Here is a 26486-nt window from a genome sequence, read left to right on the forward strand (position 1 = left end):
ATCAGCGGTCCTTTTCGTCTTCAAAACGAAAGGCCCAAGTCGACAAGAACAATATCCTTTACAAAACAATTGCCATTAATCGTGAAGAGCAAATGAGTTATGACTGTAAGCTACCAGTAAAAGAGGAGTGCGTTTTAAGTATTTTTATAAGGCATATATGTGCTATATATGCACGATACATAAGTTTCAGAATACCTATATTCTTATATCAATATTTTGCATCATTCATGGTACATTTGTTCATGTTGATGTCAAAATGGTGCATAATGCTAAACTACATAAACCGATTCAGTTATAAATAAGAGGAATTATACACAAACATCAATAAGATAACCGGAGAACTTGGAGAGTTAACCTGCAACGTTTTATTCACGCCTCATTATGTTGTGCCCTGCACGGAAGTAAAATTAGACAATATACCGACCGTGGTGGCGTAGTGGCTGGAGCGTCTGTCTCGTCAACGATAGGTTAGATCGTGATACAATCCAGAGTCGAATCATATTCAAGACTTTAGCATCTGTAATCTTAACTTAATTTGCACTCTCTTGGCGCTCGGCATAAAGGGGGCAATTTTACTTTGCGAACGGGAGCATGAGAAATGAAATTTTATTTATATATGTGACGATGGTGCACCGGCTTCAGGAGGAAACTAGCACGCCTCTTACACTATATACCAGGCCTCAGCCATTAAATTTGGTATGTTCCTTTTCTTTATTTCAGCTGAAATTTGTTGTACTATAACTTCCCCAGAATTTACGTTTCAAGCAAAATTTTAACCTTGCAAAGTAAGAAACAACAATTTTAAAGATATTGAAATTTTGACTTATGTCTAAGATTGCTTCGTAATCCCAGAGCCTGATTTTCCTGACACGATAGATCGCATCTTGAATCAAGGTATCCACTAGTGAAAAGATTGTTTTTTGTACCCTGGGTACCCAATCCAAGCTTACTGGCCGTGCAGAAAAGGTTCCACGAAATGCTGCAGGTGTGGTTGCACGTGGCACCCCATAGCGAAGTCCATATTCTAGAGATTGCATGGTGATATATTCGATTATTATATTTATAAGTTGAGGATAAGTTGAAGAATGATTGCAGAGATGCTTAATTATTAATTCACACTTATGGTCTAGTGTAGTGCGGGGCATGCACAAAGAAATCTGGTGTGTTTGTGTGAAGTGGAGTTAAACTAGATAATGAGGTTTTGGTCAAGGCATATGTATTACAATTTCTCTTGGCAATCATAATGTATTTCTGCAGAAAGGAATGTTGTTCGCTCGCAGAGATGAGATTAACATTAGCGTCACTTCACAGTTTCTACAAGAACGGTTGTTAACATAGCTTCTGATGGTTGAGCATTGGTGAACTATTTTAACACTTAATCCACTGAGACTATTTTCATCAGCGGAGGTAGCGGTACTAGTCGGTGGCAACGTTAGTGAGCGGGTTTTTCGCGTGATCAGCGCCTGAGCTCGTTCCTGAGATTGAGAACACAGCGGGAATTTCCGTGGATGTGTACCAAACGGATGTCTCTCCGTGAGATCTAATCGATGTTGTCCACTGAGGTCTTTCTTATTCTTCCCTCTCCACACACAGGGCTAAATATCGCCATTTATCCTGGAAAAGCGTTAAGGTCAAATAACTGTGTATTTAAGGGATTATAGAGGTCATTCGCTTGTAGAACCGTAATTTCAGTGTGAAATAAATAATCCACAAGAGACTGACCGCTTAAAACCGGGTTTGTTCGCCTGCAATTAGGTGTGAGTGAGTGCGTGAATGCTTAGGGTTTAATGTCGTACTTGACAATTTTTAGGTCATGTGACGACGAGGGAGCCCTTAGAGTGCATGCAGTGTGCCTCCATGTTACAGAACGGATTTCCACCGCTCATTTATCTAGTGTTGCTTCACTGAGACGCCTTACCCAAGGCAAGTAAGCGGCCTCATCCGAGCCAATATACTGATACAGGTCAACCGGTTGTTGTGCTATCCTCTTAACGCTGAAAGCCAAGTAAGGAAGCTACAACTTCCTCTTTTATGGTCTTAGAGGCGGACGCTCTATCAACTGATCGAACCACCAGGCCGGTCACCCTGCCTGCAATTAGGCGACGGTATTTCACGGATCAGACTGAGTGTATTCTCTGAAGGCAACTTGGTACAATAATTGCCAATTTTCGTGTCTTTCAGTGATGTGTATTTTTTAGCATAGAAAAGCAAACTATCCAGAGAACTATTCGACTTACAGTGGAACGGTACGATTTGTTGTACATATATTATAGCCCTACACTGTACATTGCTGCACCAAGTACGATTTGTCGTACATACATTATAGCCCTACACTGTACATTGCTGCACCAAGTACGATTTGTCGTACATATTTTATTGCCCTACACTGTACATTGTTGCAACAAGTACGATTTGTCGTACATATATTATTGCCCTACACTGTACATTGTTGCACCAAGTGCGATTTGTCGTACACATATTATAGCCTTACACTGTACATTGCTGCACCAAGTACGATTTTGTCGTACATATATTATTGCCCTACACTGTACATTGCTGCACCAAGTACGATTTGCCGTACATATATTATTTCCCTACACTGTATATTGCTGGCAACAAGTACGATTTGTCGTACAGATATTATAGCCCTAGACTGGTCTGCCTGGTATACATGCAGTGTTATGGCCAAGTCTGGTTATGTTAATTGTTTGATCATCTACCTCATTCTGCTAAGATCTATAGCTTGTATGGAGTCCTTGGTATATGGTAACCACTGGTTGATAGACTACATATGATGACTGCTTGGTTGCCATGCCCGACCGGGTTTCTTCGTGTCGTTCCCGTGAGGTAGGACTATAAATACGTCGTTGCAGCTGTCCCCTCTGTAAGGAGAAACATATATATAGTCGTTGTGGGTTAGATATAACGTTGAAGGCCACGTTAATCTTTAAAAATGGAAGAACCAAAAAAAAAACATGACGGAGATGTCTTATGCATCACCATACATTATACACAATTTCAATCCTTAGTTGGCATTCTCTATTTTACATGATTAAAAGCTATAGTGTTATATATATATAGACGTATAACTTCTAACACCCATTTAGAAAAAAGTATATCAGAAACCCCCAAAACATCGAGACCTAGATTAAATTTTTGTAACAATGAAAAAATAACAAAATCATGTATAATTCCCTTCCCTGTTATGATCTATATAGCTCTCAAAAAGGAGCTCACGCAGCATAAGCTATTCTGATTTTTTTTTTCCAACTTGTAATCAGTCAGATTGATTTTTCATTAGCGGTTAAACAAAATTATACACCACCACCAGATGGTTAAGATGAAACAATGTGTTAGATGAAATAAGTCAAACACAATCGCAATGACTATCGGTATACATGCAATAAACATGGCAATAAAGCAATAATTTATTTGCACAGACTATTATAGTATTGCTGCAACAAGATGTTTGAATGTTCCAGTGTGGTCTAGACTGCCTGCTAGGCCTACATTCAGTCCTTCTGAATTGTCTGTACGGTGCAGATATAAAGCCATATACTGGTAGTCCTCCTGAATATGATACTTCCACCCCGCCCCCACTTCCTGAATACGTAGGATAGGGTCAATCTACCACTGACTACCAATCAAATATCAAATGCTGGGATGTCTCAAGGGCAAAATGAGCTCTGAGACCGATTAGCATTGAACACTGTGATCTTCTATTCCCTTCTGGCACATGTATTACTACTAAAAAATCGACTTACAGTCCTCAACCAGACTTTTCGTCAATACATGTAAGCGATGGCCTATTATATCCACAATATAATATCTATTATTCAGGCCATGGATCCAAAGTACGACGCAAAACCCAAGTCCATGCACAATATCGCTATATCTTATTATAGCGTACGTAGTTCAGTCCAGTAGATCTCTTGAGTCGGTAAGAAGACTTTTGCTATTGTTCCATAGATGAACTTCGTTAACAGCATTAGACAGACACACTTTAACCCGATACCTTCAGATTCTATAACAGCTGAATCTTCTCAAAATTTAAATAATGAAGGAGTCTCAAGAAGTTCTACAGCTTCGTTTACATACATTCCAATGATTGTTAGGCGACGGTTGTACTATATCACTATCACCCAAAACCGCCTACCTTCTAGAATGCATGAACCTTAAATTTTTTCTCGGGCCAACAAATTGCACGGATAATGTTCACATCTGTTACGAACCACCATAAAATTTCTGTCTGTTTTGTTGTGGTCAACGGTTCCCACCGCTTTTGGTTTCTTTGTTGTGCAATGATGATATAGGTTTACATGAACACTATTTACTTTTAAAAATTAAAGCGTATACTGCTTTGTTTAATCGCATTTGAATGACTGGAAATCAAATCATACAACGTACCTTGACTTTCAACAAGCCTGATGCTGGCCTACGTGTGCCGTGTTCTATACAAACGCATAATGGTCGGTTTATAACGAGTCTATAGGAACTATACCATTGTGGCCATACGCTATTCATCCAACAATGCGGTTCGTGATTATAATGAATTAAGAACTTGATCTACATTCAATTAACCTGTTTCTCAGGAGACTTTCAAATTGATCGTTTATCAGTAAGAACTTTCCATGGTCCAGAAACCAGCTATACCTGCATGCATTAAGCTCTCCTTATTTCCAGAATACATTTATCGCTGCAACTATCTAACCTATAGCTGTACACACAAGTTGGACTTTGTATAGCATAGAGCGATGGAGCCAAGCTGAGAAGCCTAATGCTCTGTGTGACCGACGAGTAATTCAGTCTGTGAATTAAAGCAAATTATTGAATATTTTGTGAATTATTTCAGTACATGAATGTCTATTTGTTTTGGATAAATGGGGCCTGTCCAGTGGATTAAACGCGCCCACAGAGCTGTTTCAGATGTGTGCTAGACTATATTATGTCTGTTCCATTATAATACTGGACAGGACATATATATCGTACTTCAGTGACTTTAGAGTTCGTTGTGTATGGAGTAAAAACCATAAGACATAAACATATGAGCCTGCCATCGAGATTTATACTCCCTTAACGGGAATGCTTTTTCCCAGCGATTGATGACCACAAAACCAACGGAAGGACAACATACAGTTCCTACAAACCATATATATCATGTGTAGCATAAAATACAAATCATCGTGTCATCAACATATAAGCGTCAGGGCACCAAACGGATACTTTCAAAAGCTATAAATCATACTAAGCCTGTTTAACTGAAAAGTTTTTTTCCACGGCCATTGTTTTTCGTTCTTTTTTGGTCCAAGTAGTATAGGTTTATGTATATTTTTACGACTATATTATGCTGACAAGTGACTAGATTTCAGGGTCAGTCAGGCGATAATCGGATTATAGTATTCCGCTGAGAAGTCTACGGGGTGTCCTAATCCCTTGCGTAGGCATAGGTGGAATGAATTAATTTCGAATCGTAGTCATTAGTGGAGGACAAAGGTGGAAGACCAGCGGTATTCAATGACCCTTGGACTGCGCGAACGGTCGCGCGACTGCGCGAATGGTCACGCGACTGCTTATTGTCACCAAGGCCCTCGCTTCAAGGAACCTCGCTTCACTTCCGTATGATGGTTGATGTAGCTTCATGGGTGGAAGAACCGGAAATTAAGTAAGAAAACTAAGTAAACCATCGCCATTTGATGATGACCGCTTACTCAAAGTAAGCAAGCAAATATACACAATGAATTGAGTACACTTTGAAGTTTCACCTTTTATAAACCCAATGCAACGAAATTGTGCCTCTAAATACCTTTATTTAAGAAATCATATTCTCTAACATCTATATATTCCGCAATTCATGGACAATGTCCTAACTGGGTACATTCAAAATCAATCTAAAAACACCACTCTCTAAGAAATCGTGTCAATTTGTGTCACCTGTTGCCAAAGAGAAATGCCTGCAGAATGAACCAAAAAACAATCTTTCAGAAACCATGCGCGTACACAAGCTTTGTCCTGTCCTATTCATTTCTTAAAACCATACCCATAGTGATTAATGATCCTGCAAAGCATTTCCCATTTATTATATTAACAACTCGTGGAAAAGATGTGTCCATGGACACACTACACAAATGGATCTGATTTCTAAAAAAAAAAACAAAAAAAAAACAAATGCATGATCGATTATATCGAATTATTGCAAGACATGTAAAGGGATATCGATGTATGCAACATTGGAAGTTATCGAAATATTCGAACGAAACATGCCAATATACTTCTATCCTGCTTATCTGATCGAAGAAGATCGAGTCCTGCCAAACGACATATCAATTTCCGATAAATCCTACATCCAAACAATCATGATCCAAGCCTTCCGTGTATAATTACTCCCCTCTTTCAAAAACAAGTAATTACATGCAGTCTACTGCTAATGTGCTTGTCTGTCCAGTTTACATTGGAACATTTACGCTCATTTTATTTATTCGATTGTTGTTTTTTCCATACTCATGAAATTTTTTTTATTTATTTGATGTTTTTTTTTCGCCGTAATTAAAAATACCCCTCACACATATATATATATATATATATATATATATATATATATATATATATATATATATATATATATATATATATATATATATATATTACTCAGTGAAGCAGCACTAGATAAAAGAGCGGTGGAAATCCGTCCTGCTACAAGGAGGTACATTACACGTACATGCACCCTAAGGACTCCTTCGTCGTCATATGATTGAAAAATGTTGAGTACGACGTTAAACCCCAAGCACTCACTCACTCACTCACGTATTCTGGCTGTATTTATCTATAGTGCCCTAATGGTTAGAGCGTGCGCCTCGTATTCGGGAGACTGGGGATCAAACCCGGTTCAGGTAACAACAAAGACTTTAAAACTGGCACTTGTTGTTGCCTCGCTTGGCGCTCAGCACTTAGAGGTTAGATGAAGGAAACAGGATGGGTTGGCGCCAGTGTTAGTATAATGTGACTGGTTCGGTGGCATGTCTGGTGTCTTCGACATGGTATATACTTCAGTGGCGGCAACATCTTTGCGGGTTGGACTCACTGTGCTGCAAAAATACACTTATCTATTGGCCAACACATGTGTTTGACAGAGATTTTAGTCGGTACATATAATCAAGAACATTGTTACCCTTCTTATATGTTGTTGGTTAGTCCTGTACTTCTCTCGGCACCTTCTCTCCGGTATTTTGATGTCACTATATACGTATAATGCAACTATCGGAGAGAAGGTGTTGTCGAGTATGACTGACTCTTGGTCACTTTTATAGGTGGAAGAGGCCTACGGTAGTTCCCAATGAACACCATCGCCTATTAGGTCGTGGTCGAATCTTCCCAACATGAGGTCTCCCTTTCACCTGTCCCATGCAGCAGAACAGGTACATCAATCGCACATACACATGCAACTATAGAACATCTCAAAATATAGATTATGATAGTAATATTGTCCAGGAGACCGGCCTTTCTACATTCTACAAATCAGCTGTGAGGCGTTTCTTCAAATGGAGAGTTATTCGTATAAGAGTTCATGAAAAATGTGCTTTGTATATCAAAAATGTATGTATTTGTTGTTATCACTGACATGTTTGCGGGTTTTCTGTCTTTTTTGAACAAGCAAACAAAGAGGTTTTCTGCCATTAAATTATTTAAGAATTAAGAATAACATCGATACAAAGGGCCAATTAAACTATAATGCTGAGCTTCAGTCTGGGTTCTTGAATTATAACATACAGGTTTGTCGGTTCTTAATTCATTCTCAACTGTTTATTGATTTCAGTCTAATTCACTATAAGGAGTCTTTATTCAACAATACCCGGCCAGGGGTTTACACAGCGATCAGTCTAAGTCGATCTATCCTTAGAACCATGTACCATACGTTCAATAGACAGAGTTTGCTCAAATTCAGCCGGATCTTTGCCAATACAGCAAAGATCACCGGCAGAGCCTATGTATACACAAGCAGTTATATTGAAGGTCTATGTAAGCATTATTCGGTATCTAAATATACCCATACGCCTTCACTTCTCCACGCGGAGATTGATCTCTTTGACCCAGACTTCATTGGCTTGATCTGCACAGGACTCGGTCCGTCTCGATCCGACCGATCACTGCTTCATTCGGACCGACATGAAGCTGGGACCACCCACGCAAAAGCTCATCAAACAGCTTAATCAATTTCCTAGGAAATGTGTGGTTGAATTAGCCCATAATCGGATTGGAATTAGATTGGCGTCTCGGAATTTCCTTCTCCGCCTCCCATGCCAATAAATTCTGATATTTGGATGCAATTTTGTCCCAGTTTATCTTTATTTCACTTAGTTTTCTTGCAAACCACAATTTTAAAATCATTGCCATTTTAGCCTCAATGCCAGCGGGACATATTGGCCTCAATAGCCTCGGAACAAATCGAAGCGGAATTCTACAGCTGATTCTAAAATGGCCTGCGCTAAGTGGGAACTAAAATTGACACAGCATTATAGTTATCATGTCAGATACGTTTAAGTAAAATGCTATACCGAATTCATCGTGGGCGGTTATTAATGATTATAAACATTTAAATTAAGATAGAACTCTTGTCTAAGGCCTATAGTTTTAGTCATTCGAAACAAATGAAAAGGTCTCCTAAAAAAAAAAGATACTAACCAGTTTCCTCAAACATCGATAGTTATATTGATCTCAGTCGTCGTTTCCTGTTGTGAATCTCAAGAAGCATTCTAATTTAATACCCATCGACAGATGCATTCCGGGCTTTCCAAAGGCTGACAGTGGTGACGTTAAATACATCCAGAAGAGCCTCTATCTCGATTGTAGCATCAGATAATTGTTATTAGAGTTGATAATCGTACCTCGAAGGTATTACTATGACGACTGACTTCCAATGAGCACAGCTTCCCCCGCGCACATGGCTTTATTTACATTGTCCACTAGGCGTACCTGATTCGATGATATTTGACCTCTACATTATGCCCTCCAATCAGAATGCAGGATGTTACAGGGCATGCGCAGTGAAATCGATTTCCTTCTGTCGTGGCACGCGAGAGAAGAGGGGAAGTGGCGAGTGTCTGCAGTGAAAAGCCGTGGGTGTTCAAGGGAAATGACCAGAGTGTGAATCGGATCGACGTGCCGCTGAACGCGTGTAGAGTAGTAGTTGTGTTTGCCGATTATCAGACATGGTGAAACAAAGGCTAACCGAAGCCATGGTGACCTGGGGACTCCTTCAACTGATGCTGGTGCTGGCTCTCTGGACTGCTCCATCACAGACCAAAAAGGTAGACTACCTGTCAAAATATTTCGTTTTTTTACCTTGTTCCTCTATCTGCAGTATTTGTGAAATTTTAAAAAAATTAAGACAAAACTAAATTGCCTTCCTTGATACTCGCATTAAGGCAGTCTGACAAGATGTTAACTCAAGAATGTTGTATCCATTTCATAAGCAAAATGCATTTATGAATCTCAAACTATGAAATTTTGTTCTCATTGACCCAAAAGTTCGCATATAACTCCTGTGGCAGCTTAGCTACGTCCATGTAGTTTTTATTGTGTGTTTAAAGAGGTTCTGTCTTCATTAAGGGCTAGTTTCAAGAGAGTGCAAAAGAAATGAAGGAATCTTGCAGCTAGGCTTACATGTACATACATGCAACATATGTATAAGGCTTAGATTTTCTATAGCATGGTGAAACTGAATTTAAAATTACACTTAGGCTACATAATGAAATTTTTGGAAATTTAAATGAAGTGCAAGCCTTGCACTTGGCTCCCATTTCTCCTGTTTTATTCCATCAAGTGATATTTTTTGTTCGTGTGTTATTTTAAACTTTAATTGTGTGTTACTTTCAACATTATTTTTTTTTCTTATTTTGTCTAGTTTAGATAAATTCTTGTGTGTTTGTGCAGCTACAGATACGGCCAAAGGATTATATTTAGTTGAGAATGGTTGATTGAGTAAAACAAACTATACGTAGTACCGGTACATCAAATCTCTACAACACTTTGTTCAGAATACAGTTTTAATTGCCTGGTGAGGAAAAGAGTGGGCTGTCTAGTTACTAAGTTGCCAGGCAGCTCCTCATATTTGACACGACAGGAAACAAGGAATCTGATGTCATTATAGTGCTTATTTCATGTTAAAACATGTCACATGGTAGTTGGAAGTGGTATGATATGCATCGCAGCCTCATGGACAGTTTCATGGAAAATGAGACTAAACTACATGTATATCATTTTAGCATTCTTATCTGTTTAAAGCAACCCCTTTAAGAGTAAGCCTGACATGTGACATCATCTACCCATGCATTCATGTTGGTATGTTATTAAAGACCTACATGCACAGCCTAGCCTAACACTGGACAGTTCTTCTGTATCACTCTATCCACAAAATAAAAGCAGAATGCTGAATTCTGAAAGGGGTAAACTATAGAGACTGAAAGTGGCACAGTATTATAGTTATCATGGAAGAACATATACAAAACTAAACCAAATGTGCATAAATAAAGTGTCTGACATAAAGTTTGCAAAAAAGTAGGCCTATACATGTACCTGTTTTTTTTTTAAATTGTGATGTTGCATAACCAAGATATTGCAGTTTAAAGTAAGTAGAATCAAAAGCCACCATGTTATCAGTTTTACTCTTTCTACTGAGGTGCATGTTATCTCTATAAGCGAAGTTGGCAGCTGTTTCCGCTGACGTCACCTGAACACTGTTTTGCCTTGTATGTTGGGTATGGATGATGGACGCCATGTTTCTGGTGGCAAGGTGCATCCCATGGCCTCATTAGAATTCCAGATTAAAACTTGATTTATAGAGCTATGAAGCACATCAGAAAAAAATGGCTGTGCAGTTTAGGCCTGTTTCCACCTCTTCTCCAAAATAATTATCTGTTGTCTTTTCTTTTAAACAAGAGTAATTTATATATAACATATCACCACTCTCAAGTATTTCACATAAAATTTTTATTTAAAAGTATGTTTTACCTGGAATTTTGAGTTTCCCCATATTGTTTTCAGTTGAAATTTTTCAAACTTTTTTATCCTGTCATGCACTTGTTAATTTCACCTTTTTTGTGTAAGAGGTGAGGAGATGCTTGATCAAGGAGCAAGGAGATTTGGCCCACAGACTGATCTGGCTTTAAATACTGTACTTGTAAATGTTGTGCAGAGGCCTGTCTGGTTAAATACTTATGCCTTACCACGTATAATTAGGGAATTAAGTTGTGCAATAACCCACAAGGCTGTGTGATCCATAAGGTAATCTACTTGTGTTAAGCACACCATATAATTCTTTCCTTTTTCATTTAACACAGTAAATTTTTATAACAGAATTTATGATATAATACTGAATAATTTATACTGATAAGCAGATGAGCCTATTTGTACATGTTCATGTATGTACCCTTTAAGAAGAAGAAACTATATGAACCTATGGGAAGATAATTGTACTTGAACTGAAGGGCATTCAGATTTATTTAAAGCTACTTAATCAGCTTTTCTTGGCCGTTCATTTTTTTTTTTTATATCAGAATTAATCTGCACTATGTTGCTTCAAAATTCAGATCTTTCTCAGTACAATTATATCTTCAATTACATGTGTAATAAGAATCTTAATTTGTTGGATGTAAGTGCTGTAAACTCTGCAGAATACTGCCGTTCAAAATAGCATCAGAGATGGCCCAAAAAGAAAACAAGACAAGAAGAGGAATCTTAAGCAATTTTGTCAGATATATATTGGACAAGTTTGAGCAATGTGTCATGTAAAAGACTTGACAGAAATAAATGAGGTTTCCATTGCTGAGAGTTGTCATTATTCCTCAGAGTGAATCATTACAATCCGATCTGTATATTCCCATGGAGTGGGCTGGAGCCTGAGGATAATAGGAAGGGTGAACCTGATGCATGGGATAATTGACCAGATTTGCTATCCCCACCTCCATTGTTACCTCTTTTTATTTTATGATGCATCTTTTTATTATTGCACAAGTACACCTGACGCTGATGAAGTCTTGCAGTTGTTTAAGGCTTGTCTGTTGTTAATTATAATAAAAAATGAGAAAGGGACAGTGTGGTTCCAGTACGAATCTTCAGATACACCTTACCTTAAGAGTTTTCCATTATAGGGCTATCAATGGGAAGAGTGAACGTGAAGTTGCAGGTTCAAACCCATCTCAGGGTTTGGCTGCAGCTCCAAGTCAGGAGATTTTGTAAGCCACCAGTCAAGATATGGGACATCTGTCTGGTTTCCTGAACTCCTAAACCTGTTAAACTGGTGAAAATATCTTGAATACAGTGTAAAACATCAATCAAGTAAATAGTCATTTGCTATTGACATGCCAGTGTGAGGTATCTAAGGTTAATGTTGTGATGTGAAAAAAAATGCTTTACATTGTGTAGATATGAATATAATATTTCTTAGCTCACGGCTTTGTATATAACATCAACATTATTTATTTTCAACCATACTGATGCCACATTTTACTGTGGTTTCATACATTTTTTATTAACAATTGTTTTATAGCTAATGCCTTTCTTTCACTAGGATGTAAATGAACAAGGACACTGTGAAGCAAATCCAAGTGAAATTTGCTACAGAAAGGTTTGAACCATTCTTCATGTAATGTAGAGCTATTTATGCACAAGTATGGGATTTGGTGGGTATTCAACATGATCGGTCACCTTTAAGTCTACAAAGATTGGCCCCTGAGCCATACCACTTGTCAAAATGTCCTATTTTGATAAATTTTGTGTGCATGTTTATACTGTTTGACCTCAGATCAAGGATGAAGACCAGCTGGGTGATCAGTACATGTGTTTGTTTGTTTGTTTGTTTAATGATTGGGATTGGTCTTTGGTTTCTGTGCTCAGATCAAGTTTGAAAACTGTGTATATTTACCATTGGAGGTATGAATTGGTTTGGTTATTTTCTGAATTGGTCTGTTACCAGTATATTGGAATATTGGAATATTGATAATCTTGATGACAGACAAATAGACATTAAAAATTAGCTTCTGACAAAATTTGCCAAAGATGAGTTGGTGGGTGGGTGGTGGGGGGGGGGCAGTGGTCACCAGATTTATATAGATCTACGTTCACCTTAAAATCAACATGAATTGATATAAAATTTAGTACTGCGCTACTTTTAGGACTTTGTACTCTCAGACTGACCTTATCTACAGATATGTCACACCACTTGTCTACCACTGGCTTTAGACCCATCTTTCTTTGAAACGTTAACAATGTTGACCTCTTCTAGTCAAGTGTTGCGAGACTTCATTTCCTAAATATGTTTTTAAAGAGTGTAGAGAGGTCAGTATTTTGTGCACAGTACGCTGTTGTTCCATGCGTTACAGGGGGTTCAGACAGTGCATGACTACATCATCATTAGATTACTGCCAAGAGTTTCGCACATCTTGTTGACATAGCAACAGAAACTTGTGATTAAATCTGGAATGTCACTAAGCTAGAGCAAAACCCATGTCCTTGCCTCTCGCAGTTTTAAACAGAATGTTATATCTAAGAGCCGGTCAAATTTCTTCCTATTTTGTTAACCTCTTTGATGAAGCTGGCACAGGGGGTGGGCATCCGGAAAGGGAAATTAAATTAACTTGTGTTCTTGTAACAACACATAAAGGTCAAATCATGAAACACGCAACTATGAAAATGAATTAATCTTTGTGAAGGAATAAGTGCGTTTTGGAGTAGACATTGGTTGCCCCATTTTTCCATTATATTCCACTTATCCTGCAGGCTGAACAGGTTTGCTAGATAAAATACAGAGAACAGACTCCTTAGTTAACTCAACTATTGCCTCCAAGACACGTTGACCATTGCTCCCAAGATAGACAAACACTCACCCGTAAAACACTTACTGTTGCCCCCAAAACACTTACTATTGCCCCCAAAACACTTACTATTGCCCCAAAACATTTACTTTTGCCCCCCCCAAACACACTGACAAATGCCCCCAAAACCACACTCACCATTACCCCAAAACACAATGACCATTGTGCCCAAGACACTGACCATTCCCCCCAAGACAGACTAGTTATTGCTCCAAAGCACAATGACCATTGTGCCCAAGACACTGACCATTGCCCCCCAAGACCAGACTAGCTATTGCTCCAAACCACACTGATCCGTGGCCTAAAACTGACTGATCGTTGCCCCGAAACATGATGACGTATGCCCACCAAGTACTGATGATTGCCCCTAAACACACTGACAATAGACTTCAGAATAATACACAGATAATTGCAAATAGATGTCTCTCCATGTGGAAAAATAGAGAAATAAAGTTTCACAATGTAAGCATATTTCCGTTAGAGCAATTAGAAGCTATTGTCATATAAATCTGGGCTCAGATATATAAAATATATTCTCATTAACATGTGCAGAACTTTATTTGATTTGAACATTGTCAGTGATACATTAATAAGTACATATGTGTAAGTAACTTTTTGTTTACTTACATCCAAGGTCCAACCCTAGTGAAAATGCTCAGTAATTCCTGACTGCCTTCACCTTTTGACTTTACCTTTACCTTTTAAACATTCGTGACTTTTCAATTGAAATAATTTTTTTGTGTGTGAATGGTGATTTGGGTTGAAAGTCACGCAGAAAGTTGGCTTACCTAAGCACCCAACTGGTTGCAATCAGCATAAACAGACATTAAAATGCATTGTCATGGCTCTCTTTCAACATTGCATGATATTCTCATTTTCGTTGGCTTGATGTGGTAATGAGCAATGCATGCAGTTCAGGTGCTTTCACGGAGGGAGTTAACCTGTGATACGTCGTTAACCTGTGATACATCATTAACTTTGCACTGGTTGGATATTATAAGGTGGCAAGTCATTAACCCTTCTGCAAGCCCACTCACTGGAAAATGGTTGTATATCAAAATGTGCACTTTACAAATCAAGCCCTTGATGTTGTTCTGGTACTAAATCATTTTCTTTAAAATGTCCCATATTATAAGCATTTTTATGTATATAGGCCAGATAGTGCTTAATCTTGAGATGAGTGCCTTATTTCGTGGATTGGATAATGAAATATACATGAATATTCAATTAATATTTCATGCACCTCATTCTAATACTGGTAGATAATTTCTGTCCATTCTAGATTGTGTGATCAGGCAATCTGGGTAAATGCCTGTATGCTTTGATTGCACTATCCCTGATCAACCCCAAGCAGGTGCAATCAGTGTGTACCACATCTGAATCTGGAACTACATGCATGTCATCTTAAATTAGAGCAGATTGTAGTGTGACCAGCACTTACGTTCTGCAGAGAAATTAATGATTGTACGACTTACCAGCCCAATCTGTGTCATGGGTTAGATGAGCAGCTGGGTTAATGGGTATATGAGGGATTATTGAGGCAACAGTTTTTGTCATTCTTTCAGTCATTGTTCTTTTCCAAGGTGATGTCTATGTTACCCTATTCTTCTAATTTGAACCTTCACGTCTTCTCTCCAATTCAATGGCTTATTTATGTTTATTTATTTTCTGAAAATTTAGAAATTTAAATTTATTTTATAGGCACATCTTTTTTAAAAGTTGCAATCTACAGAATCAGACACTGTATGTTAGGTAGTAAATGTAGTTTCATGTTTGAAAGAAAGCTGAGTGTTTATTTTCATAGTGCAAATATTATAGGCAGCATTTCTGATAGTCTGCTGCTCAAGAAACTCTAGGTCATATTCACACATACATTTCCACAGGCTGCCTATCTCCTTATCTAAAATAAAGTCGGGCTGATTTCCAATTTTTGATATTGGGAGATAAAATAAAAGAAGAGTTAAAACTGTACAAATTCTTTAAATCTGAAAATTGTTGTGAACTATGAAATCATCTATATGATATTGTGATCTGTGTCTTGAGAGCTGAGAAAACTGTAAAATAAATGTTAAATACATTTCCATTCAAAAGTGTGAACAAACGTTGTTCCCAAAGTATTCTGTAATTAGAGTAACTTTATTTCATGGGGAATTTTATTTTCAAGAACTTACAAAGACCTGCATTTTCATGGAGAAATAGCGGCATGAAGTTTTAATTGAAGATTATTTTTATTTCCCTTTACAGGTGAGCCCAAGGTTTAAGGACTACAGTATTTGCTCAATGAGGAAGCTGACAGATCTGACTAAGACTCTGAGAGAGGATCGAGACTTCTGGTTCCACCTGCTCACCCCCATGCTTACAGTGAGAGTGTCCGGGAGTCCAGAGAACAGACGGGTGCAAGAGGTAAGTCTTCCTTCTTTTGTGTATTTATATGTTTTATACTTAATAAAAAAAAATTCCACAAAGACAGGCAAATAACTGACATTCTTCCAGTAGGCTATCATCCTACCTTCGGAACAAACCTCATAACACCTTTCTAAGAAACTCCAGAATCTGGCAAAAGAAGCAACTTCATCATGGATGAAATTTTAGGTCAAGCATATTACAGTAAAAACTGCCAGTACTGTTGCCAGGATGTTGTTCTCAGTCGTAATGTGTTAGCTTTCACTTTCTTGGTTTTGTGTGCATTTGTCAAGCTGTCCAAACTGTAAGAAAAAAGGATTGCCTATAAACCTGCAGGAGACTGATGATTGCCTGACATTTATAGTCTGCTACAATTTCAGCACTCTGGTTTGGGATAATTAAACTTGGACAGCATTGAAGTACCACTGCAAAATTCGGCACGCAGGAGTTTAACATCAAATTTTTTTTATTTGTATTTCAATACCACAGAAATTGGTTCATCATTTAAATTAAGGCTTTTTTTATTTTTTACAAGGTTCTTGTTAGTTTAAGTGACTGACTAGGAAATACAAAAACTATTATAGATGGATTTAAAAATGTTTGGACTATACATGAACTCTCAATTTTTTGTGCATTGGATTAATTATTTTCAAAAAAATCTAGTGGCCAAGTGGATTAAGAAGCAGTTGTAAGCATCCACTTGAGGCTCAACTCTAACAGGGTGAGATTCATGCAGGATCTCTGACCTGTGTCTCAGGGTAAATGGGAATATTCTGAGTGTTCAGAGTCAAACTAGTTTTCTGTGTCCGTTTTTTTAGTTCCTCTAGATCCTATGATTAGAGATAAGAGTGGTCTATTCTTGAATTCAGACCCTGGCTTTGTCTTCCCTTCAGCAGATCAACTTTAGTTGTGATAAAGGCTCAAATGCTGTTGTTTTGGATGCTGCTTTTTATCAGTGGCTTTGTCAGATACTATAAAGTACTTATTGTTTGCTGGAATTTATTTTCACACATTTACTTCAAAAATGCGTTGGCGGGAATTAATTTTCATGTGTTTACTCAAGGGGATATGGGATAAAAATCTTGAAACTTTAATTTTCTTAGTTATGACATGGCCGAAATTACTCAAGCACGTCAAGCAGGTATTATCAAGGGGTGGCTTTAATCATCTTTAGTTTCCTGCATTTAGATTAAAACAATGTAGGATGTTCACTATGTGAGAATATTACTTTTGCACCTACAGTGAGCAGTATTCAGAGAAGTGTCCCTTGGTTTCGCACCTTTGATGAGTACTTTTAATCAACTGGCAAAGTGGCCTTTCACCTTTTGAGCAGTTCAATGCAAACGTATAAATTCACCATTATTGGAACCAGTCATACATTCTTGATTAACGCATTCAAGTAACACAACTAGTTTTGGGTTTTCAAATGGCCTTTGAGTTGTACACAGGTCACAGTTTGTTAGAAGGTCTCTCCTAATAGATAGGAGAGACACAGCCAATGGGATAGCGTGTATCAAACATTCATTGGAAGCAGTCAAGTGTTGGTATCAAGTTTTTTCTCACTGAAGATTGCTCTAAACTGAGTATGAATGAGCTTCTGGTTTGTTTTATACCCACCTAGGTTGTATATATTTAAAGCCTAATTTTTCCTCCTGCTGTTTAGCTGGCCTGAAGAGGAGTGGGCTGGCTCTTATCCCATCTCTGAGATTTGCTTCATTCGTTCTACCGCTTGTAATATATGATTCAGTATTGGAATTTTTTTACACTGGAATTATTTTTGGCAGTATATTATTAATGGCAAATCCACGAGCATTAGTTCCATGCAAAAATTAAGTATTTCACAGTATCTGAATCAGCTGTACAATTACTCAAGGTATGATAAGGTTTATTTACATCTACTATATCATTTATTTATATATTTAATTAATGTGTTTGATTTTTGATTTATTTGACTCAAGAATACTGTACTATGACATTTAGCTCCAGTTATGAGTTTGTTTCTCGAGATGGTCAATAGATGAATCAATTACATTGTCAGTCAGCATTGCTGAATTTATAAATACAGTGCACATACAACTGACCTGAACAGTATTAAGCCAGATTAGCATCCCACAAGCTAGAACTCTCTTGCAAATCATGAGAACTTTCCCCAGGTCAGGTATATTTTTGTCTTCTATCGATTTTTCAAGAAATCAACCTTGTTATTTTGAATGTTCTGCATGTACAGTTGAATGGCCTTAGTCCAAGGCCTTTAATTTCACTGTCTTCTTTATTCTTACACCTCTATTAGAAGAATACGAAATTAAAACTGAGAGAGCACATGTCATTTTCAGACTCTGTGATCAGATTTGTTGAGGTTGTGGATGCACATTTGACACTGAAACCTGCTCTATATTTGTAGCAGGACAGGAAAATAGAAATTACTGGAAGTTATAGATGTGCATGTAGTACCTCAACATAACGATGTTTATCTAATTTGTTTGAGTTAGTGATATTAACATAGCCATTGCTTCAGTTTGCTTCATAATGCCATATTGTTTCGTTCAGATTTTGAAACAGTGACCTTGACTTGTTGCTGAAATTTCGTGACTGCTGTCAATAAAACAAACCTCAAGATGAAACTCTTCAAGTGCTCTCTTTACAATGGCTAGATTTCTCCTGAATGGCCCATCCCATCAGAGCTATTGTTGCCAAGCGTTTTTTTTTCCAATCTGCGTGGGTGTCAGCCTTTATCTCTTCAATCCTCGAAAGATTTAGGGAAAAACACTTTTGCATGCAACTTAGAGAAGGATTTTTCCGGAATTGTTGAAGGTTTTCCTTTGCAATTACAGACTTTTATTTCCTGCTGAAGGAAGCTGCTGTCCAAACAACTGGATGTTGATTTGTTTCCTTAAGAACGCTGTCTGTTTCACTAGTGTACATGTATCGACTGATACCTGCCAACCATTATTGAAATGGAAAATGAGTACATGATGTTTGTCAGAGATTATCTATGATTACTGTCCAAAGGTCTGATGAAATTTGTCAGTAATTTAGGGTATTTGCGCCTCCTTAAGGCTTTAAGCTCCGATATCTGTGCGCACACTGTCGTTTAGAACTGATTTTGTCAGCTTACAGATTTATAAAGTATTGATTTGACACCTCTTGATGGAATATAAAGACGTCTCATTCTTGGCATTCTTCCTGAGCTTAGTTCTTAACTGGCAACAAGTACTACGTTTAACATTTATTCACCCTGAAGAAAATCCTTGTCCTTCAGCGTTTTATTTGTCTACAAGAGAAATTACTCCAGCATGCACAGATGCTTTATGTGCTTTATCACAAATCCTCCACCAGGATACTTCACCTATTGTCATATTGAATTGCAGGTGCTTATTAGTGACAACCATGAAGTGTTCATGCTTACAGAAAAACCTTTCGTGTTTCAACATGTTTTTTTCATATCCACTTTCATCTTCATTGTTTTTTTCATGATTTTTTTTCCCAGTTTTAGTATCTGGACAGCCAAGATTTTCAGACATTTCCCATAAAGTATTGAATACATCTGTAAATACATTTACCAGATACAAACAGTTGTCTTCGTTAAACAGGAGATATTAAAAGCAATTTTGAACATACATGTAGATGTATAGAAAACAAGTATACATAACCATCTGACTGACAGTGTTAAAGATTGGTTTATTGTTGTCCACTGCCATGAAAGTTGTGAGGGGACATGAAAATGCTTTCCTTGTGTCTATTCTCCTAACAATTTTAAATCCAACAGATTCATTTTTGCAGCATGCCTTGAGGTCACTTAGAAGAGTTTTGGTATTGATTTTCATGACTATAATGGAATATGACTGTCTTCTTGGATTTCCTTGCAGGCACACATCCTTTTGACCAAGATATCCTAAACAGTTTTCAACAAATCAAATACATGTACCTTGCTAAGAAGTCCCAGAATGTTGGCGAAAAGGTCTGTATTGGCCAATGAGAGAGCTAGGCACAGTTTATGTGTTAACATCTACATGCAAACTCAATTAGTTTCATAGGTCTAAGAATACACACGCTTCATGTTACTGCATAAGAGAGAAAATCTTGCACCATTCACATATGCTTAAGTGCTTCCTCAGGATTCGTTCAGCAGGATAATTGTTTTATAATCATGTTGAATTGCACATGAAAATTGGTGACAAGTACACGTTATGAACTCATTTAGAAACACTTTCATGTTTCAACATGTTCTTTCACATCCACTTTCAGCTTCATTATTGTTTTATATTGATCATTGATTGGGCACACAGTGACATTTGCATGATGTACCTTTTTCCATTTAATACCTTGTTTATTTTATTTACACGAATACAGAATTTTGAACCCACAGTTTGTACTGTAACAGTGAGATAGTTACTTTTATGGTCAGATATGTACATGTTTACTTGTAATTATGCACCAAATGCATTGTTTGTGGGATCAGAGGAAAGGAGATCATTGCTTGGTGAAAATAAGCCATCAGCGATGCTTATGTGGCGGGTGTGTTTGTTGAAGACCAGTTGTCTTCCCCAATATTATCTGCATATATCACATGTCACATGTGGTAAGTTTGTCTAGAACTTGCCAAAGGCTGGTAGTTTATGCTGAGAGCTCTGATTTCATCCACCCACAGAACTGTCCACCATCATTTAAGTGAAAAATTCCTGAGTCTGTGGCATTTAACAAGAGTCAGATAAAGAAATTAGGAGGTCATCATTTTGTCTTCAGTATGTTTTGTCCAAGTTTAAGTGAATAAGAAGATCCAAAAGTGCTATGTACAGTTGTATATGTACATGTGCTTTCTTTAGCTATTTTTAGACGAAATGTTTTTCACCAAGGAGTCCTATTGGTAGCTGTGACTTCTGCATTTGGCATTCATGCAGGAACAGTTTATTTTTGGCACAAATCCTGTTACAAGAATACCGGAAAGCTTTTAATAGTAACAATTAAATTAGAGAAATCACGGGCACAATCAGGATGGGAGTGTATGTATGAGTGCTGATGAAAGATAAGAAAATCTCCATGTCTGAGAATTATGCTAGATGATTGGGTATGGCTGCCTGTGGTGGTCAGTCTAACGTGACTGCTAACCAGGTAATGACTAGATACCCTGGGGGACATGGCAATCTGTGGAAATGTTAAGACTAGCCTTACTAATTACCCACAGTCGTCCAGCCTCCTCCACTTTCCCTATTGATTTGCGTTGGTCATATTTGGTCAGAAAGCTGACAACACAATTAGTTATAACTCTTGATTCCTGGAGTGACGGGGAACAGCTTTTGCCCTGGAACTGTAGGCTTTTGACTGGCATCATCATTAGATGACCTATCAAGTCCAGACCCTCTTAACCAGTTCGCAGAGAGAAGAGCGAATGGGTATTAGCAGGTTCTGATTACTTCTAAACTTCTAAGTCTTCATGACTGTTACAGATTCTTACTCAAATAACCCATTACAAAAGTTACATAATGAGGTTTACAGATTTTGGTCTGCTTCGGATAGCGAGTTCCTATTCCTCTCGGCTCCACGCAGTATACTACTCTATGGATTCTGATTAACTGAAATAGTAAGCACATGAAGGAATCAAATAAGCTATATGTACAGAGTGTTGCTAACTCTCAAATGTATAAAAAGTGAATTCTGGTGCAAATTTTTTGTTCAACAATAAACCATCATTCTTCCATCACTAATCATCTTTATCCTGAACTTCTGTTCAGTACAGCGTAGGAAGTTTATAAAGATCTCATTCATCGTTTAACTAAGAGGCACTCTATTGTGGATTGTTCCAGATTATTTCATAGAGGTCTTAGGAGAAAAAGTAGTTTATTTTTTTTTTTTTTAGCCATATGAGACATTCAGTAGATCTTCCAAGCTTGTTTCAAAGTACGGTGTAATTGAATTGTTTACAATCACTGAAAACAGTTGAAGGCTTATGAAAGCATTGATCAAGAATGCTGACATATACCTAGTGTGCATGTGGATGGCAGTTTTAATGTTTTAAAGAAGTGGAGTAATGGAGCTACATTACAGACATATTCTAATGTAGATAATTTGTACTGTACGTAGGTGGACAGCTAGAACGGTGACCAGATGCCAGCTTATCAGCTTAGGAATCTGTGAAGTAAATCAACTATATCAGCGTAGACCATTATTGTGTCTGGTCTCCGACGCAGACATAATAGAACATGAAGCAGGGGCCCATACCCCCAATCTTGGCCTTCTGTCAAAAGTGCAGAATTGCCAATGTCCGTTTATTGCCAGGAGCCTCTATCCATGGAATTAAGGATCAATTTCTACTTCAAAACAAGGCAATTATTGCATTGGGCGGGAGAAAATGGTCTGTCACTGCTGTGATGTCCGTGCTAGGAGGATGTTTAGTGAGCACATTAGGACAAGGGTATATAGAACTGGCCCGATGGCCTGTTGATTGTCAGTTCGGGACTAGGCACTGAGGTATAATCCCGTCTGCGAGGGTTCAGATGCCACTATAATACAACTCTGAGAATGACACAGTTGCCATTGGTCACCTAATAATATGATGATTAAGGCACGTATAAAAGCTGGCTGGGATATCACCAATTTATTCATATGACTTATGCCAGCTATAGACTTCTCCACAGGTGCTAGCTTATGTACATGTAGCATTTTATTCCGGATTTTTGTACACTTAGCATTTTGTCCCAGATTTGTGGACATAAAGCATTTTGTCCTGGGTTTATGTACTTACATCACTTTGTCTTAAATTTTATGTACAGTTATGTATGTGTATCATTTTGTCTGTGTTTGATTCACATGTATCATTTTATCCTGCATTTATGCACCATTCTACTGTGGTATAGTGATCAGGTTTGGCAAACAGAATTAGGAACACAACACACTGACTGAATTCTAAGCTCTAATTTTGCTTGTTATAAAAGTACCTTATAAAAATTTAAACCACTTGTGAAAAGTAAACTTTATTCAATATTCGCCTCTGAATAAAGTTGATAAGTGAACCTCAGAGGGCCTTTCAAGGCTTTAACTAGAGTCAGTATACAATAGCGAACATCCTTATCTTAAATCTTATCAATTATAGTAATGTAATATACAGGCAGCTAAGTTGCTTTGACCCTTGCATGTTAATTGCACAAAGGAGTGGCTTGTACGGCCTGAGCGTGTGGTAATAAAGTGGTCATCATATCAGAGACACATGTAAAAGCTGGACCAACACCCACCCACTAGCAGCTCACATAGCACTACAGGCACCTACTACAGGCTATCACAGACAGAAATGCAGAAGTAAAAAATCAATACATGGTATGAAGCCTGCGGTTTGGCTTTCTATTGTAATGTTGATCCACATCATGATTGCTATGAACACAGAAACAGGCATTTGTGTGTTCAGCCTCTAGTAACTTTATCATCTTCAGTATTAATGATCAGGCTTTAATTGTTCCATGTTTTTTTTTTTCTCCTTTCTCATTTTGCCCCGCAAGTCCATTGCTGTTTGATCGCAGACTTCGCCTTTGTTATAGCCATCAGTTGTTTTTGTGCAAGACACATGAACATGTCAAGTTTTTAATGGTCTCAGACTGGAAGAGACAGGTGTTAATGTTGGAGAAATTATCGGTCGATGTTCATTTGCTGCTAGTTGTGGTCATTGTTCTGCGTTTTCTGTGATTGTGCTGTGTATTTTGTATTTCCGTAGTTAGGTGAATCCACTACAAGTCAGCTGTGATGACCGCTTTTACACTGAAGAATTGCTCTTCTGTTATGTTGTCAGAATACCATGACAAAACATCCAAAATCCTTTGAAAAGGCAAAGACTTGTGCACCTTGTTCTGGAAAAGACAGTGTTCTAAGTAATGCAGGCACAAGATCATCACTTTACATCTACACATTCACTGTAGCTTGCTCATTTATCATTATCTATTAGAGGGCGGCCTTTTTTCTGTGGCTTTATCTTGAAGATTTTGTGAAGATTTGTCAGGAAATTTGTAGCTCCAATCCTGTGGGTGAGGCACATATTTACAGACAGAGTTCGCTGTGAATGAATCAGCTGGTGCGTTGTCCCTCGTAGAAGATTGTAGAAGAAGGTCTAATTCAATCCGGCATACGTAGTGGACACCTCTGTTATCACAAATCACTATGGACACTGAATACTGAATTGAAAGAGAGGGAGAAACTGACCAGACCTTTAACTCCCTGGGATGTTGGTTTCTCTCTTGTCATTCAAGTCCTCGCACCATCTGGATAGGTGCTTTTTTTAGCAGCATATTAATCTGAGCAATGTTTTAGAGGAATAATACACTTTATATATTGTGCATAAATGTTTGGTCCAGATGTACATGTAATACTATTTGACTACATGTACATTGACAATAGAAATATTTGAAATATTGTGATAAAACGAATGAAAATTCAGATACCTGATATACTTAATGCTTACTGTATCATTATGGTGTCTTCACATCTTGAAAATGTTGGGCTGAGTAATTCATTTTCTATGTATTATGATGCATGTAGTATGGCTTCTCTAAGTTCTGGAAATGCAGATTCACGGTCACAGCATGAAAGATTGGCCACCTTACAGAGAGTTCACTGAAATTCTATCAGCTCTTACCAAATTATGATTCATTACGACATTTTCCCATAATTGCCATTCTGTTGGTCTAACTACTGTATGATATTCTCCCTTTTGTTTGGTGGCATTCTTCATTATCATGTACAGGAAATTTACCAGTGTGATACATCATGTGTTGAAGTGGTTCTTTGTAGTGACCGGCTCACCACTCTCGCACACTGCCCTTAAAGCTTGAGGCTTCACTCGATGTGTTTGAAATGTCCATATAGAACAATCTACTCACAGCATTGTCCCCGGCTTGATAAATTGAAGGCTATAGTTGAACAATAACTGATACTGTGCTAATTTCAGTCCAGAAAAGTCATGCTAGTCATAAGACAGCTGCCTTGCTTTCCAGCTAAGTTCCAGCTCCCGCAGTCAGGAAGCGATCTTAGACTTAAGTTAAAATTTTAAATCACTTTAAAAGTGTTATTTCTCACCTAACAAGTTCAAAGTATTTCTTGACAGTGTGAATTCTGGGTAAGTTGTTTTAAAACAAATTACAGCTGAAATAGCAAAAAGGAACATACTCTGTTTGATGATTGAAATTTTGAATTAAGTCTAAGATCTTCATGATCCCTGGGACCAGAAGGATACCTGTCTAGTCAACATCTGATTTTTGCAGTGAATAACCTACCAGTATTTTTCTTCTCTTCTGAATAAAAATGATTGATTGTTTATTTCTGTAAAGAAAAAACAATGTATGGTTAGCAAGTTCACCATGGTTGTCATTTAGAGGATAAGACAGCAAATAATGACTGGAACTGCATGCAGTTATATGGGTTCCATACAGGCAGTTAAGGCTCTGTTCTGTACAAACAGCTTTTAGCGTCCACCTTCTAAAACTTTCCACTTTCTCCACAACAGACCGTTCAGATCTATCAGTTCTGTGCTCTCTGAACGAGTGAATTGCATGTACCTTGTTGAAACAAGATCTCATATTGTCAAAGAAAACAAAATTATTTCAGCAATATCCAGAATCACGATCTCGCACAAATGAACCATAGTGTCCATACTTAAGTCCTAAGTGAATTTGGTAAGAATGTGGAGTAGATTGGATTTGAACCCACACTTCTAGCAATGGTAGTCCGGTGCCTAATAATTTTATGGTAGCTGAAGAAAAACAGGAGAACAAAGATTGGCAGGAATAAACTGGATTTGAACCTGTGACTGTGGGACGATGTTCATTGGGACTATGGTGAAAGACTCCCAAATAGCAGTGCTGGGCCACATGTATAGAGAGATTGGTCATTTGATCGAATGCGCTTGTGGCCAGACAGAATTAGAATACACGCCCTGTAGCCAGCACTTTACTGTGAACGGGTTTCATGCAGTCTAGCACAAAGCTCCTGTGTTATTAGAATGGGAGGTTTTGTCAATTTTTGTTTGTATGTATGCTGTGGGGTACAAAAACCATTCTAACACATTTGTAATCCTGAAGGAGTACTAGACTGTATATTTATTTTAACACTTTAAGCAGTTTTTAGATTTAACCTACTTTTTATCTAATTTCATTGGTCAGTTACAGCACAACTTGCATACCAAACGAGTCTTTTAGGTGCAATGATCCACCTAAAACTTGCAAGTGAAATTTCACCCAAAGA

General features: G+C 37.8%; 1 protein-coding gene across 1 annotated transcript in view; it reads left to right on the forward strand.

Annotated features, from left to right (window-relative positions):
• Window positions 1-9082: 9082 nt before the first annotated feature.
• LOC135466710 (glutaminyl-peptide cyclotransferase-like) overlaps window positions 9083-26486 on the forward strand; it is a 34309-nt gene continuing 16905 nt past the window's right edge. The window contains exons 1-2 of the mRNA XM_064744361.1: window positions 9083-9302; window positions 16110-16268. Coding sequence (XP_064600431.1) covers window positions 9204-9302; window positions 16110-16268 — 258 coding nt within the window. The 5' untranslated portion in view covers window positions 9083-9203. The remainder of the gene's footprint in view (window positions 9303-16109; window positions 16269-26486) is intronic.

The sequence above is a fragment of the Liolophura sinensis genome, chromosome 6 (assembly GCF_032854445.1).
Source record: "Liolophura sinensis isolate JHLJ2023 chromosome 6, CUHK_Ljap_v2, whole genome shotgun sequence".
Taxonomy (NCBI): Eukaryota; Metazoa; Mollusca; class Polyplacophora; order Chitonida; family Chitonidae; genus Liolophura; species Liolophura sinensis.